Raw genomic sequence first — 14,996 nt, 5'->3', positions numbered from 1 at the left:
AAAAGAATAACCACCCAGAACCTCGAGGTTAATCTGGTATCACCTCGGATAAACCCCACCCGTGGCGTTCCACAGGCCCCCACATGCCCAGCACGCCTCCGTCCCCCCTTGGCCTTTTCCCCTGCTCCCCGGCTCCAGCTCCAGCGGCCTCCTAACTCCTCCACGCAGTACCCTCAGGCTCACTCTTTATTTCCTGCACTCGTCCCCTTCATGGGGAGAAAAACTCTTTGTCCCTGGCTACTTTTGGGGTGACAGGAACATTCCTTGTTGTGATTTCAGTGGTGGCTTCACAAGTGTACAGACCTGTCAAAACTCATCAAATTGTACATTTGGAGTTCCCATCATGGCTCAGTGGTTAACGAATCCAACTAGGAACCATGAGGTTGCGTGTTCGATCCTTGGCCTCGCTTAGCGGGTTAAGGATCCTGTGTTGCCATGAGCTGTGGTGTAGGTCGCAGACGCAGCTCGGATCCTGAGTTGCTGTGGTTCTGGCATAGGCTGGTGGCTACAGCTGCAATTGGACCCCCAGCCTGGGAACTTCCATATGCCCTGGGAACGGCCCTAGAAAAGACCAAAAAAAAAATTGTACCCTTCAAACAGGAGCGGTTTATGTTGTTATATGGAAAGTAAACCTCCATAAATTGTATTTAATGGGCTGCAGGAAGTTTAATAAAAATGTGGGGGCAGAGTTCCCATCGTGGTGCAGCGGAAACAAACCCAACTAGGAACCACGAGGTGGCGGGTTCTACCCCTGGCCTTGCCCAGTGGATTAAGGATCCGGCCTTGCCGTGAGCTGTGGTATAGGTCGCAGACGTGGCTCAGATCTGGCATTGCTGTGGCTGTGTTGTAGGCCAGCGGCTGGCTGTAGCTCCGATTAGACCCCTAGCCTGGGAACCTCCATATGCCACAGGTGCGGCCCTAAAAAAAAAATATGTGTGTTGTGTTGGATTAAGATCTAGCTGCTTCTTTGAAGATAAAAGACAGTCAAAGAAAACAATTAACATTGATTTTCTGAGTAAGGAGTTTTTGTTTTTTTGTCTTTTTGCATTTTCTAGGGCCACTCCCGCGGCATATGGAGGTTCCCAGGCTAGGGGTCTAATCGGAGCTGTAGCCACTGGCCTACACCACAGCCACAGCAACCCAGGATCCGAGCCTTGTCTGTGACCTACACCACAGCTCACGGCAACACCGGATCCTTAGCCCACTGAGCGAGGCCAGGGATCGAACCCACAACCTCATGGTTCCTAGTCAGATTCGTTAACCACTGCACCACAACAGGAACTCCAGAAGCATTTTTATCAGCAAAATTTTAGCTTAGTTTTTCTTGAGAGAATACGAGGGTCTGTTTCTCATAACTTAAGTTTCAAATTTTAGAAGTTGGAACAATTTTCAAATCTCCCATTTGTTCTTTTTTTTTTTTTTTTTTTTTTTTGCACTTCTTTGTCTTTGAAGGTATTTTTGAGGTAGTTTTGGGACGTAAGTCGAATTTAGAATCGAGTATTAGAAGTATTTAATCTGTGTAGCTGTTTTCTGCATTCATGGGTAACATGTGGAAATCAGCAGTTTGGAACCATGAAGCAGGTTCATCTTTCTTTTCCCCCAACACTTGTCTTTGGCAAGTCATTCATCTGCGACGTGCCTGGTTTTCTGACTCAGGAAGTCACTGGTTCTTCACCACGGTTTGGCTTGACCCCTGACCCTCACGCTCCTCGGAGTCCTGTGCTCGCCCGGTGAACCACGCAGCTTTGGAAGCGGCGCAGTGGCTTTCGGTCCACAAATAGCAAGCCTGGTGCTGACTGCCCGTTTCTCTGCCCAGGGGACCATCAGCGTCGGCATCGATGCCACCGACCTTTTTGATCGCTACGAGGAGGAGTACGAAGATGTGTCGGGAAGTGGCTTTCCACAGATTGAAATTAACAAGATGCACATATCACAGTCCATTGAGGTAGGGCGCCCCGTGGGTTAAGGAGGGCAGCGCCCCCAGCCGGAGGAGAGGGTCTGCTCAGGTGTCCTCCTCTTTATTTATGAAGGATGCTGTCAGCCCCTTAAAAAAGAAGCTCTCCGGTCACAACCTTGTTTACGCTGCTCTGCCGACATGCTAGCAGCGCAAGTGCCTGCAGGGGCAGGGGTGGTTGGCAGTGGCGGGCACTTAGCTTCCAAAGTCTCAGGGCTCTCCTGTCGGGAAACACTAATTGTCCAAAGTGGGAGCCAAGGTCATGATGATTTTAAGAGAGAAAGCTGACCTCTGTGGGAAATTCCAGGAACCTGTCTTAGTTGAAAGGCACACTCCACCGTGTGCTGAAAACAACATACTCAGCTGAGCCCTGGGGTCATGAAAATGTCATCTTTCCAGCCACTGTGTGGATGTGGCCGCATCAGGCCATTTTGCTGACAGGGTAGGTCTCTGCCTCCCGGATGCACTTACTTATCCTCCAGTACATCAGCCTAGAACGTCCAGTCCTGATTCGGGGAAACTCGCCCTCCCCTTGGGGCTTCCAGAGTCTGTCCCTGTCACCACGGGAAGGACCAGGGAGTCCCAGACGTCGCACGTGGGATGGTACAAGATAAAGTCCCCGTGCATTCGGATGCCACTGGTACACACAGAACCAGTGTCGACATCTGCGTCTCCCCCGGGTGTTTTAATTTGCCCGTTGACACTTTTGCAAAACATGATCTTGGTGCCAGGAGCAGTTCAGACAGCAAAGTGCGAGAGGAGGGAGGCAGGCAGGCAGCTCTGTAAGCTGCACCCCTGGGCTCTGGTCTCACCTGCACGTGTGGCCTTGCATTTAACGGTGTGCTTGTCAGGCTGCCAGCTGAGGCACTTTCTGTTGCTGTGATTAATTTATTACCAGCAGATTTCATTTCCTAGGCACCCTTGACCGCTTCAGACACAGCCATCCTCTCTGGAAGCCTCTCAACCCAGAATGGAAACGGAGGGGGGTCCATTAACTTCGCGCTCAGACGAGTCACTTCTGCAAAGGGATGGGGTGAGGTAAGAGTGCGACAGGCGGCATCGTGTTGTTGTACGGCCTTATTTATTTTACCCGCTCAAAACTAACCCTCAAAATGACCTTGGTTGTTCACACCATTGTGTGACAGGGTGCCAGCTGTCACACTTGAATGAGTTGACTGTCCCAAAGAGAAAGCCACGTCTCACATCTGAGAAGGAATCCTCTCCATCTGACAGCTGAGAGTTAGGATAGAAAAACGAGATTTCCTCTGAGATGCCAACTTAGGAAATCCAACCTCTAGAAACTCAGCTCTTTGCTCCCTGAAACAAAACACTGCAGGTTGGGGAGTTCCTGCTGTGGTGCAGCAGGTTAAGGATTCAGCATTGCTGCAGCTGTGGCATAGGTTGCAGCTGCAGCTCGGATTCAGTCCCTGGCCTGGGGACCTCCATATGCCGAGGGTGCAGCCGAAAAGGCGGGGGCGGGGGGGACAAAACAAAACACCTGCAGGCTGTCCCCTTCTCTTGCACAATTCAGAAGGCAAGTGTTTGGTGTCAGGACTCTGATCCCTGATTGGTGGTCATTAGCAGCCAGTTCTGCCAAATAAATTGAGCTGCATTAAATTAACATTGAGGAGTTGCCTTGAAAGTCACCCAGACTAGGAATGAGGCAGCCAGAACCAGCTGGACTTCAAGGCTGTACTTACACGTGTGGAACTGCTGGTGGGTTTAAGGTCAGATCCATGAGAGCCATCTCCAGTCACCTGTGAGACCTGCAGACAGGGAAGCAGAGCAGGTGACAATGCACAGAAGCCAGCACCATGGGATGGGGCACCTGACTGCAGCAGGTGCCCTGCAGGTGGCACACAGGGAGGGAGACCGTGGGCGAGCAGTGCCTGTGGAAGGTCTCCTCTCGGAACGCCGCTGAAAACTGCCTCTTCGGGGTCTGTCTGGCAAGGGTTAAGATGAGGTATTAAGAACCTCCCCATCCTGGAGTTCCCGTCATGGCTCAATGGTTAACAAATCCCGCTAGGAACCATGAGGTCATGGGTTCGATCCCTGGCCTCGCTCAGTGGGTTAAGGATCTGGCGTTGCCGTGAGCTGTGGTGTAGGTCGCAGACGAGGCTCGGATCTGGCGTTGCTGTGGCTGTGGTGTAGGCCAGTGGCTACAGCTCCGATTAGACCCCTAGCCTGGGAATCTCCATATTCCATGGGTGGGGCCCTAAAAAGGACAAAGAAAAAAAAAAGAAAGAATCTCCCCGCCCCTCCCTGGAGAGCTCTGGCAAGGGCGGATGGCTTTGAACTCGGTAAAGGGGTAAAGGGATTCTCACCAGAGACGCTTCCCTGAGACCTGGGCTGCTGCCGTGAGATAAAACACCATTAATACTTTTTTCTTTTTTGAACAGTTAGAATTCGGAGCTGGGGATCTGCAGGGACCTTTATTTGGCCTGAAGCTGTTCCGTAATCTCACACCAAGATGGTAAATATCAAGAGATCCAGGCTCTTTGCTGGTCTTTGTGGATTTAGGAGACCAGACCCTGTGTTCTTTTTGTCAGGGTCATCTGGACTTACTGTGTGTGTCCTGCAAGGTCCCTCGGGGCAGACCCAGCAGTGCCAGCGCAGAGCCTAGGCGGCGTGCTTGTTGCAAGAGCACCAGGTTGAGGGGGCATTCCCTGGTGGTCCCGTGGTTAGGATTCGGTGCCTTCACGGCCCAGGCTCAGTCGCTGGTCTTGGGAACTGAGATCCTGCATCAAGCCTCTCCACACTGGAGGCAAAAACAAGACCAAAAAGACAAAAAAAGAAAAAGCTCTGGATTGGGGGTGGGGTGGACCCTGCTGCTTGTCTCAGCCCAGGGCCAGCCTCCTGGCCGTGACCTCAGTTTCCTCGTCCCTGGGGTGAGTCCCCTTCCCTGCTCGGTCCCCAAGGGCCGAAAGGCCCGTGACGCACTGGAGGAACACACCTTCGTAGGGCAGTTGCTCAGGGTCTGGAATGTGTGTGGACTTGTGGGTCATTTCTTTGTCCCAGAGAATGTGTTTTAAGTTGGGAAAGGGGGCTTCTTTAGGAAGGGAGGCAGCATGTCTGGTTATCAAATGGATCTGTTAGGCCAGAGCTTTAAACCCCACCAGCCTCTGCTCGCCTTCTTCTCTGCTCTTGCAGTGACGTCACTCTCCTAGGACTGTCCCTTCTAGAACCACAGAAGTGTCCTTACTTTCCACTCGGGGTACCTGTGTGAGCTCATGTAAAAAAGAATTGGGTAGAAGGTCAAAACTCTTCCCCCTGGGGGATAGAACACAGCTGCAGGAGTCCTGGAATGGAGCAGATGCTTGAAAAGGAGGGCCTGTCACTTCGGGTTGGATGGGCGCCTGTGTGCCGGACAGGTTCTGCCGGGAGGCCCAGCCTGCCCTCCAGCCCTGGAGTCAAAGCGGGTTTGCAGGGCGGTCCCACAGACAGGTAAGAAGTGTGGAGAGAAAGAGGGCATGGCTTCTGGGAGCCCATGGAGGGAGCACAGCCGAGCAGAGGCCCGGAAGTAGGCAGAAGAGACACCCTAGCACTAGGGTCACCCGTGCGCAGTTAGAACACGGCTCCTCGGCCTCTGCTCTTGGACTCAGTGGTCTGGGAAAGGACAAGGATTTAGGCTTTGAACCGGAACATGTCAGCGTTCTCTTTACCTTGTCTGCTTACAGTTGTCACCTTCCATGCTTCCGACTGAAAGCATGGACTCCTGCCTGACACCAGCCCTCTCTCAGGTCCTCTGAGAGAGGGGCCTAGAGGAATCTGTAGTTTAAAAGAGAGGAGGGGAGTTCCCGCTGTGGCGCAGTGGTTAACGAATCCGACTAGGAACCATGAGGTTGCAAGTTTGATCCCTGGCCTCGCTCAGTGGGTTAAGGATTCGGCGTTGCTGTGAGCTGTGTTGTAGGTGGCAGATGCAGCTCGGATCCTGTGTTGCTGTGGCTCTGGTGTAGGCCAGTGGCTACAGCTCTGATTTGACCCCTAGCCCGGGAATCTCCATATGCCATGGGAGCAGCCTTAGAAAAGGCAAAAAGACAAAAAAAAAAAAAACAAAACACGTCTGTGGTTTTAGCAGACAGCTCCAGTCATCCTGAACATCAGACATGTTTAGAAGACACTCAATTGAGGAAAACCCGTGGACAGTTTCATGTGGTGGCGCCTCAAAGTGTCTGTCCATCAAGTGGCCACCTGGTCTATAGGTGTGGCCAGTCAGCAGCTTTTGCAGGTCTGGAAATTGCATTTCATCAAAGCACCCAGTTTATCAGACTTGAGAGTACAGATTTATTAAAAGGATGCCAGCTTATTAATGTACAGTGTCTGCTTGTCCAGGGGGCCCTGTTCCCAGTTACCAATCCAAACTAGTGATCAGAAGGTTAGCTGGTGAAGAGTTCCCATCATGGCTCAGTGATACTGAACCCAACTAGTATCCATGAGGACGTGGGTTCGATCCCTGGCCTCATTGCTGTGAGCTGTGGAGTAGGTCACAGACACGACTTGGATCCTGTGTTGCTGTGGCTGTGGTGTAGGCTGGCAGCTGCAGCTCCAATTGGACCCCTAGCCTGGGGACTTCCATATGCTGCTGGTGTGGCCCTATAAAGCAAAAAAAAGGGCGGGGGGTGCAGGTGTGAAACCCGCAGGCAGGCTGCCCGTGTGAAGCCCCCCTCTCCCCTGGCTCTGCCCATCTTGCTGATCTCCCCAGAGCCCCTCTCTCTCGGGCCCGTTCCATAAAAATACTACATCACATAACTTTGAATAAACAGCGGTCTCATTCTCTGCATTTTGATTCTTTCACATGTCACTGGGCAGCATCTCAGGGTGACTTTTATCTCCTCTCCCTGTTTGCCCTCTGACCCTGGGGGGCTCAGCAGAGGAATGTGGTCCGCAGGGAAGTGGGGGCTGCAGAGAGCACGGAGTTGAGTCCTGATTGGTCTGGCCCGGGGGAGGTATGTGAGTACCGGGGCCACTGTCATCAGAGGTACCCCATGTACTGTTATTTCAGTGGCAAAAGCGGGGCCTCCAGAGCTTAGGAAGGAGAATGACCTGGTCACTGCAGGCCAGCCGTTTGCTTTTAACTCCTGAGTGAAGCACCGAGATTCCTTTGTCATGGACATGAAATACCCTTTCTTTACCAGAAGAGGGGGCTGACTCCCTTGGAAGCAAACTTCAGAGGCCTTTCTGGGAACTGGTTCACTCTGGCTTTGGCGTGGCTTCCGTCAGTCCTGTGCAGCCTGTGCTGATGCCTGGCCTCCACCCAGAAGCATGCCTTCGTTGGGCTGGGCTGGGCCCTGGGTTAGGAGTTCTCAGTCATGGCTGCACGTGAGCCTCACCTGGGCAGCTTTGACCACGTCAGACTCTGACTCCACACTTCTGCCTCCCGCCTGGAGGTCAGAATGGCTGGAGCGGAGCCAGCACTTGGTACCTTCGGATGAGCCAGGTGTTTGCAGAGGGCGACCCGGCTTGGGAACCTCGCAGGTGGTTCCGACTTCCAGCAGGGTTGGACCTGCTGGTTTAGGAGCACAGACAGCAGGTGCCTCTGGTTGTAGCTGAAGTTGGAGTGGGACGGGGTGGGGAGTGCAGCTCAGAGGCAGGATTACCTGGACACGGCCCCATGGAGGGGGCTCGGGCCCCCGCCTGCCTTTTGGAGAGCCAGCCCAGGGAGGCATGGGGGGTGGCGGAGAGGAAGGGGCCGAGCCCAGCCGAGAGCAGGTGTCAGCCAGGACCATTTCTCTCTGTGTCCCCCAGCTTCGTGACGACGAACTGTGCTCTGCAGTTCTCGTCGCGCGGCATCCGGCCCGGCCTCACCACCGTCCTGGCTCGGAACCTGGACAAGAACACCGTGGGCTACCTGCAGTGGCGCTGGGGCATCCAGTCAGCCATGAACACCAGCATCGTACGGGACACCAAAACCAGCCACTTCACCGTGGCGCTGCAAGTGAGGATGGCCCCTCCCCACCCCTGGGAGCCCTTGACAGCCCTCCCCCCGCTCACCCCAAGTCCCAGCACCCGTGGGACCTCGGGGCAGGTTCTGCTCCCCCGCCCTCAGGCGTTGAAATACTGTTGTTCTCAGGCCCCCAGGGGAGCTGGGTCCCTTCTGTCCTAAAGCAAAGGGCTTTCCCCCATTTCTTGTGGGAGAGGCCCTGGTCGGTCAGGGAGCCCACGGCCGTCCTGCGGGCAGGGGCCGGGTGGGGTCGGGGGGCACCTCAGCCAGCAGCTGCTGCCTGAAAGGACGCAGGCTCGGTGTGCAGGGGTTTGTTTTTCCTGGGTGTTTGTGGGGAAGCTCCCGGGTTTTCACACACTCGGGGAGGCTGTGCAGCGCGGCCCGCTCGCCTCAGCCCCGCTGCCCTCCTGCACTGCCTCCCCAGCTCGGAATCCCTCACTCCTTCGCACTGATCAGTTATCAGCACAAGTTCCAGGATGACGACCAGACCCGAGTCAAAGGCTCCCTCAAGTGAGTCCCGGCCCGGGTGATGGGGGGCTCCTGCTCGTGTTCTTGCTCATGTCGGTCACGTGGCCCTGACCTGTCAGCCCTGTCCTTGAACGGGGGCTGGTGGCAGAGCTGCACCACTGCTGTCTGGACGGTTCTCTTCCTTGACCGAGGGCGTTGGTCGTGAATCTTGGGGGCGGGGAGGGGCTCTGTCCGTGACAGTTTGCTGCTGGTGACCGGGAGGGGTGGGGAGCTGAGGGGCCCTGCTCGCTCACTGCAGCCTGCTCCTGCAGGGCAGGCTTCTTCGGGACGGTGGTGGAGTACGGAGCGGAGAGGAAGATCTCCAGGCACAGTGTCTTAGGGGCAGTGGTCAGCGTTGGAGTCCCCCAGGGCGTCTCTCTCAAAGTCAAGTATGTTGAATTCAGCTCTTTCTGGCCCCTCATAGGCTTCCTGGGCTCCCCCTGCGTTAAGGAAGAGACTCTGCTTGGTAATTCTGTCCGTAAGGACACAGTCGCTCTGTCGTGGGCCAGGGTCCAGCTGCCGGACATTCAGTCAGTGCTGTCTGAGTCTGTGCTCCAAGGACTTGCATGAGCCCCACTGGCCTGGCCCTTCCTTCTCTCTGCCTCCCCGATGGCCCCAGACAAACAGCCCTGGTGCCAGCTTCGCACACGGCTCAGCACCGGTTGCAGCAGTTCACAGGGTCACAGGTGCAGCAGCATGGGCATCAGTGCAGGCAGCGCTGCTTCCCCTTCCAGACCCTTCCCTCTGTCCCCCACTGCAGTGGCCGGCCGGCTTGCCTCTGGCTTCGCTGGCTGGGTGCTTCTAGGTGGAGGCCACATGTAGGGCCCGGTCCTTGTCTGCTGAGACACACCCCCGGTGGCTCGACCCAGCCTCCCGGCTTTAAATCCTGTCCGGCTCTGATGACGCTCACGTGTCCAGCTCCGGCCTGGCCCTCCGCGCAGGTTTCCAGCTCACGTTACCCATCTTCCTTTTCCCGTCCTCTCAGATCTCACAGCATCTCAGGTGTCATATCTCAGCCCCGTCCTCCCCCACCCGCGGCCACACATCCCACAAAACCTGCTCTGCCTGGAGCTCCGTCCCCCACTGGTTCTGACAAAAACCCTGGCGTTAGCCTGCATCGCCCTTCGCCACCCTCTGAATTTAATGTGTCTCGGCTATCTCTGCTCCTCTGAAAGCATATCGTGAATCCGGCCATTTCTCAGAAGCTCTGCGGCCACCAACTCGTGTCTGAGCTCTGGTGTCCTTTTGGCTGATGTCCTTCACCCTTGGGACACTGCCCTCCACAGTCAGGCTGATACAATCGGAGTCGGTGCATGGCAGCCTCTGCTTACAGCCCTTGGTGCCCCTCAATTCAGGCAAAAGCCAGAGTCCTCGGGACCTCCCTGCTTCAGCCCTTCGCTGTCCTCTGTGCCCTCCTCCCTCCGCTCCAGCCAGGCTGCTCCTGCTTCGGACTCGGCACCTGCCGGCTCTCAGTCCCCAGGTGACCACACTGCCAACTCCAGTTCCCCCCAGGCGCTGCCCACACATCCCCTAATTCCTAAAGCCATCTCTCATCGCCCCGTAAAAAGAGAGTGGCCCTCACATTCCCCAGGTGTCCCTCTCCCTGTCCCCCAGCACCCCCGCCAGCTGACAGGCCATCCATGTCCCCCTGCCCTCATCAGAAGCTCTTTAATGCAGTCAGCTCCCTTCTGTACTCCTGTCACTACGAGTGCAGCCCGGCCGTTAAGAGGGACTTGGTGAACGAGTGAGAGGAAGCTGAGCCAGGGTGGGTGACCAAGACCAGAGCTGGCATCAAGCACCTCTTCTCTCACATGAGATCTGGGGACCAGCACAGAGCTGTCAGGCTGTCAGGCTTCCTGCATCCTTACCCCGGCCCTCAGAGGTTGCGCCTCTGGTGTAAACACTGCTCCTGAGCAGGTGTTACGCCAATAAAAGGAATTTTTTTTCCTTGTGATGAGAACTCGAGGATACCCGCTCTCTGTTTCACCTTGTGTCAGCTTTGTTAATTTGTATTTTTCAAGGAATTTGTCTTTTTCATTTAAGTGTCAGATTTGTCAGCATTTAGTTGCTGTAGGATTTCTCTGGTGGCTCAGCAGGTTCAGGATCCAGCATTATCACTGCAGCAGCCCAGGTCACTGCTTTGGCGGAGGTTCAATCCCTGGCCCAGGAACTTCTTCAAGCCACAGGCCCAGCCAGAAAAAAGCCTGAACTTGCTCTTAACATCCCCTTGTCCGTTTAACGTCCGTATCTTCAGATGCTCTCTCCACTCCTAATGTTGCTAATTTGTGTTCTTTCTACCTTTCTTAGTCTGGCGAAGGCTTTCCACTCTTCATCATTTCCTATAGTGTTTACCTGTTTTCTGTTTTATTGATTCTTTTTTTTTTTTTTTTTTTTTTTTTTGTCTTTCTAGGGCCACACCAACAGCATGTGGAAGTTCCCAGGCTAGGGGTCCAATCAGAGCTGTAGCTACAAGCCTGTACCACAGCCACAGTGACACTGGATCCCCAACCCACTGAGCAAGGCCAGGGATCGAACGCACATCCTCATGGAAACTAGTAGGGCCCAACCTTAGGTTATTGATTTGAGACCTTCCCGTCTTCTCTAATATAAACCTTAAAGGCTAGAGACGCCCCTTTAAACACTGATTTACTCCATACCACAATTTGGATACACTGTCATTATCGTTCACTTCAATTTTTTTTCTTTTTTCTTTTTTCTTTTTTTTTTTCTTTTTTTTTTTTTTTGTCTATGCCCACAGCATGCAGAAGTTTCCAGGCCAGGGATCAAACCTGTTCCATAGCAGTGAGCTCAAATAATTTTCTAATTTCACTTTCAGAGATATATTGCATGGAGTTCCCGTTGTGGGTCAGTATGTTAAGAACCCGACATAGTTTTCATGAGGATGCAGGTTCAACCCCAGGCCTTGCTCAGTGGGTTAAGGATCTAGCATTACTGCAAGCTGTGGTGTAGGTCAAAGATGTGGCTCAAATCCAGTGTAGCCGCGGCATAGGCTGACAGCTATAGTTCCGATTCAACCCCTGGCCCAGGAACTTCCATGTGCTGCAGGTGTGGCCCTAAAAGAAAAAGAAAAAAAATAATAATTGCAGGAGTTCCCTGGTGGCACAGCAGGTTAAGGATCCAGCATTCTCAGTAGTTTGGCTCAGGTTTGATCCCTGGCCCAGAACCTCCTTGATTTGCTGATTTTGGGAATCTTCACACGCTTCGTTTACACAGACGAATCAGGGCTGAGAGCTGACTCTGTCCAGAACACCTGGAAGAGGGCTGTGTTTACACTGGTCTGTTGTTTGCGGTCAGCAGGTAGTGAGACCTCTCTTCTGTCACTTATATCAGATCCCTCGGCTAAGCTTTGGGACAGGGAACCGCCGAGGGGGGTGGACGGGGAAACACACAGGGCAGCTGGCATCCCGTATGGAGAGGGTCTCCTCCTGACCGAGACCCATCCCTTGCTGCACCCCTGACCCATTGGGGTGTTTCTCTCTGATCTGCAGGTTAAACAGGGCCAGTCAGACCTACTTCTTCCCGATTCACCTGACGGACCAGCTGCTCCCCAGCGCCGTGTTCTATGCCACCGTGGGGCCGCTCGTGCTCTACTTCGCAATGCACCGCCTGGTCATCAAACCCTACCTCAGGGCCCAGAAGGAGAAGTGAGTGCTCCGTGTCACGGGGACACTGCGGAACAGCCTTGAGCCTTGGCTTGCTGTCTAAAATGGAGATGAGGGTTTCCCTGGTGGTTCATCAGGTTCAGGGTCCTGTGTTTTCGCTGCTGTGGCTCGGGGTCAGGCCCTGGCCTGGGAACTTCTGCATGCTGTAGGCACGGCAGGGAAAAAAAAAAAAAAAATGGAGATAATAGAACCTACCTGCAAGGGTTATTAGGAAGATTAAATTAGGAGTTCCCACAGTGGCTCAGTGGGTTAGGATTCCAAGTACACCTGCTTGGGTCACTGCAAGGGCATGGGTTCCATCCCTGGCCTGGTGCAGTGGGTTTAGGATCCGGCATTGCTGCCATAGCTACGGCTCAGATTCAGCCCCTGGCCCAGGAATTTCCAAAATAATTAATACATATAAAGTGCTTACCATGGTGACCAGTCCATAGTAAGCCCTCAGTATATATTAGCTAGTGTCACAGTACTACTGTCAACCCACATTGCCTCCTTGCAGGAAGAATTAGAGTTCGTTTACAGAATCGTCAGGCCTGTAAACCATGACCAATCAACAGTTTTCCTCTTTCCCGCTCTCCCCATTTCTTTTTTGAATTCAAGAGGATTGGTTCTGAGCTCCTACATACAAGGCACACGCCTTAACAAGATCTCAGAAGGCACGTGGAGGGACGATTTTCTTTTGCAGCTTCTTAGAGATGACCCAGCCTAACATCAAATCTGAGAGGTGGTTTAGGTCCGTGACTTCATAATGGTCTCATTAGGAAACCACTGAGCTTAGAGTCTGGGAGAGAGGACTGAATCTCCGCCTGGCCCCTCCAGCCTTTGACTCACTGGGGCTCAGATTTCCCAGGAGGCTCAGGGCTTGGAGCAGAGAACGTGCTGGGTCAGGTCTGACGGGACAGGGCCTGCTGTCCCAGGTCCCCGGGCTCCACTGTAAGCAAAGTGCGTCTCCATCTCCAGGGTGCTGTGCGCTGTCCCTGCCCAAGGCGTCTGCAGTCTCCCCAGGTCACGGCACCTCCCGGGACCATCACCTGCCCAACCTCCCTTTTCCCGAGACTTCCCATGGCAGTGGCTTTCCTGCCGAGGCGGTGGAAAAGCGCCGTCTGGGGACAGCAGGAAAGCTGCCCGGGCCTGTGACGGGAAGATTTGCTTGGGATCATCTTGGAAATGTTGCCTAAAGTTCTGGAACTAGGAGCGCAATAGGATCACAGGCTGTTTGCTGGGCGCGGGTCCAGCGCGGGGCTCTGTTGCTCCCTGCTGGCAACGCGCTCACGTGTGCCCTGTGTTTCTCTCGAATTAGGGAGCTGGAAAAGCAGAGGGAAAGCACAGCCACCGACATTCTGCAGAAGAAACAGGAGGCAGAAGCTGCGGTGAGTGCCGCGGCCGCTGGGCTCCGGGAGTTGGGCAGTCCTGCCTGTCCTGCAGCCTGGACCACAGCGTGAGCCCCTCTTTTCCTGTCCCCGCTGCTTAAACCAGGGCCTCGGGGCTCGGGCTCTTCCCCAGAGTTCACGGGTCATTTGGTCTTTTCATTGCCTTGGCTGCGTCCTGGGCCCAGTGATCCCTGTCCCGGGAGCAGGTACCGTCACCCTCCAAAGTCGAAACAGGGTCCTTGAGTAAAAGCAGCGGGTACTGTCCCCTCTTCCCCCCGAGTGAGTTGTGACGTGACCGGAGATCCCCAATGGCTGGGGTCTCGGCAGGGTTCCTGGCAGGTGGGGACGCGGGCTCTTGGCCACGGCTCTGACCAAAGGCGGAGCCCCGAGAGGCCCTGATGGCACTGTCCTCGCCCTTCGCAGGTCCGACTGATGCAGGAATCGGTCCGAAGAATAATCGAGGCCGAAGAGTCCAGAATGGGTGAGGTGGATGGCAGGGCCTCTCTGGGGTGGGGGATGCCAGGGGCCCCCGCCCTGACCACGCCTGTCTGCAGGGCTCATCATTGTCAACGCCTGGTACGGCAAGTTCGTCAGCGACAGGAGCAAGAGGCACGAGAGGGTCAAGGCCATCGACGTGACCGTGCCCCTGCAGTGCCTGGTCAGGGACTCCAAGCTCATCCTCACCGAGGCCTCCAAGGTGCGGCGCCCGCTGCAGACAGAACCTGCTCGCTGCCTGCGCGGGGCTCAGCCTGCTCCCCTCGACTCCCCAGACGGTTGAGACCCCTGGAGCCCAGCAGGGAGAGACGGAGGAGAATTGAAGTGCGGGGGAGGGGCGGTCCCTGCTGGGCTGGGGCTTTCACTGCTGTGGCCCAAGTTCAAAACCTCTTCTGGGAACCAAGATCCCACATCAGACCGCTGCACGTCACAGCCAGAAAATAAAGTGCAGAGGAGCTTGGGCCAAAGAACTTCGGGTTCCCTGAGCAGGCTCCAGCTTCCTCCCCCTTAGTGGGGCTTCGGTGACGATGGAGCTGCGGATAGTGTGGCAGAAGGGGCCCGGTTTGGTTTGGTTTTGTTTTTAGCAACGCCCATGGAAATGGCCAGGCCAGGGATCAAACCTGCACCCACAGCAGCAACCCAAGCCACTGCAGTGATGGTGCAAGGTCCTTAAGCCACTGAGCCACAAGGGAACTACCCCCAAGGGGCCAGTTTTGAGAGGGAAGCCTAGGACTCTAGGCACCTTTCTGAAATGCTCCTTTGTTTTCCTCTAGCCCCCAAGCGGGCGCGCTTTGCAGGGAGCTCCTGAGGGCAAGTCCGGGCCCTTCCCTGCTGCACCTCCAGGTGGCAGCAGACGGCAGCGCTGCGGGCTTTCCGTCCCCAGTGCGCATCTGTCTCTTACAGGCGGGGCTGCCTGGGTTCTATGACCCGTGTGTGGGGGAAGAGAAGAACCTGAAAGTGCTCTACCAGTTCCGAGGCGTCCTGCATCAGGTGATGGCGCTGGACAGCGAGGCGCTCAGGATACCAAAGCAGTGTGAGTAGCTGCCCCT

The 14,996-nt window shown here is 55.0% G+C and overlaps 1 protein-coding gene across 2 annotated transcripts in view; it reads left to right on the top strand.

The window, feature by feature from the left end:
• The window catches only part of DNAJC11 (DnaJ heat shock protein family (Hsp40) member C11), a 66,593-nt gene that overhangs the window by 50,494 nt on the left and 1,103 nt on the right, over window positions 1–14,996 (top strand). The window contains exons 5-15 of one of the 2 annotated variants that reach the window (XM_021095266.1): window positions 1,817–1,945; window positions 2,870–2,992; window positions 4,354–4,427; window positions 7,700–7,889; window positions 8,320–8,405; window positions 8,675–8,791; window positions 11,912–12,067; window positions 13,383–13,452; window positions 13,876–13,933; window positions 14,007–14,149; window positions 14,851–14,980. In XM_021095266.1, the coding sequence (XP_020950925.1) occupies window positions 1,817–1,945; window positions 2,870–2,992; window positions 4,354–4,427; window positions 7,700–7,889; window positions 8,320–8,405; window positions 8,675–8,791; window positions 11,912–12,067; window positions 13,383–13,452; window positions 13,876–13,933; window positions 14,007–14,149; window positions 14,851–14,980 (1,276 nt within the window). Of the gene's footprint in view, window positions 1–1,816; window positions 1,946–2,869; window positions 2,993–4,353; window positions 4,428–7,699; window positions 7,890–8,319; window positions 8,406–8,674; window positions 8,792–11,911; window positions 12,068–13,382; window positions 13,453–13,875; window positions 14,981–14,996 lie in introns of both variants that reach the window. The other variant, XR_002344878.1, reaches the window with a different exon arrangement.

The sequence above is a fragment of the Sus scrofa genome, chromosome 6, assembly GCF_000003025.6.
Source record: "Sus scrofa isolate TJ Tabasco breed Duroc chromosome 6, Sscrofa11.1, whole genome shotgun sequence".
Lineage (NCBI taxonomy): Eukaryota > Metazoa > Chordata > Mammalia > Artiodactyla > Suidae > Sus > Sus scrofa.
This window is presented reverse-complemented; position numbering and strand designations above follow the sequence as displayed.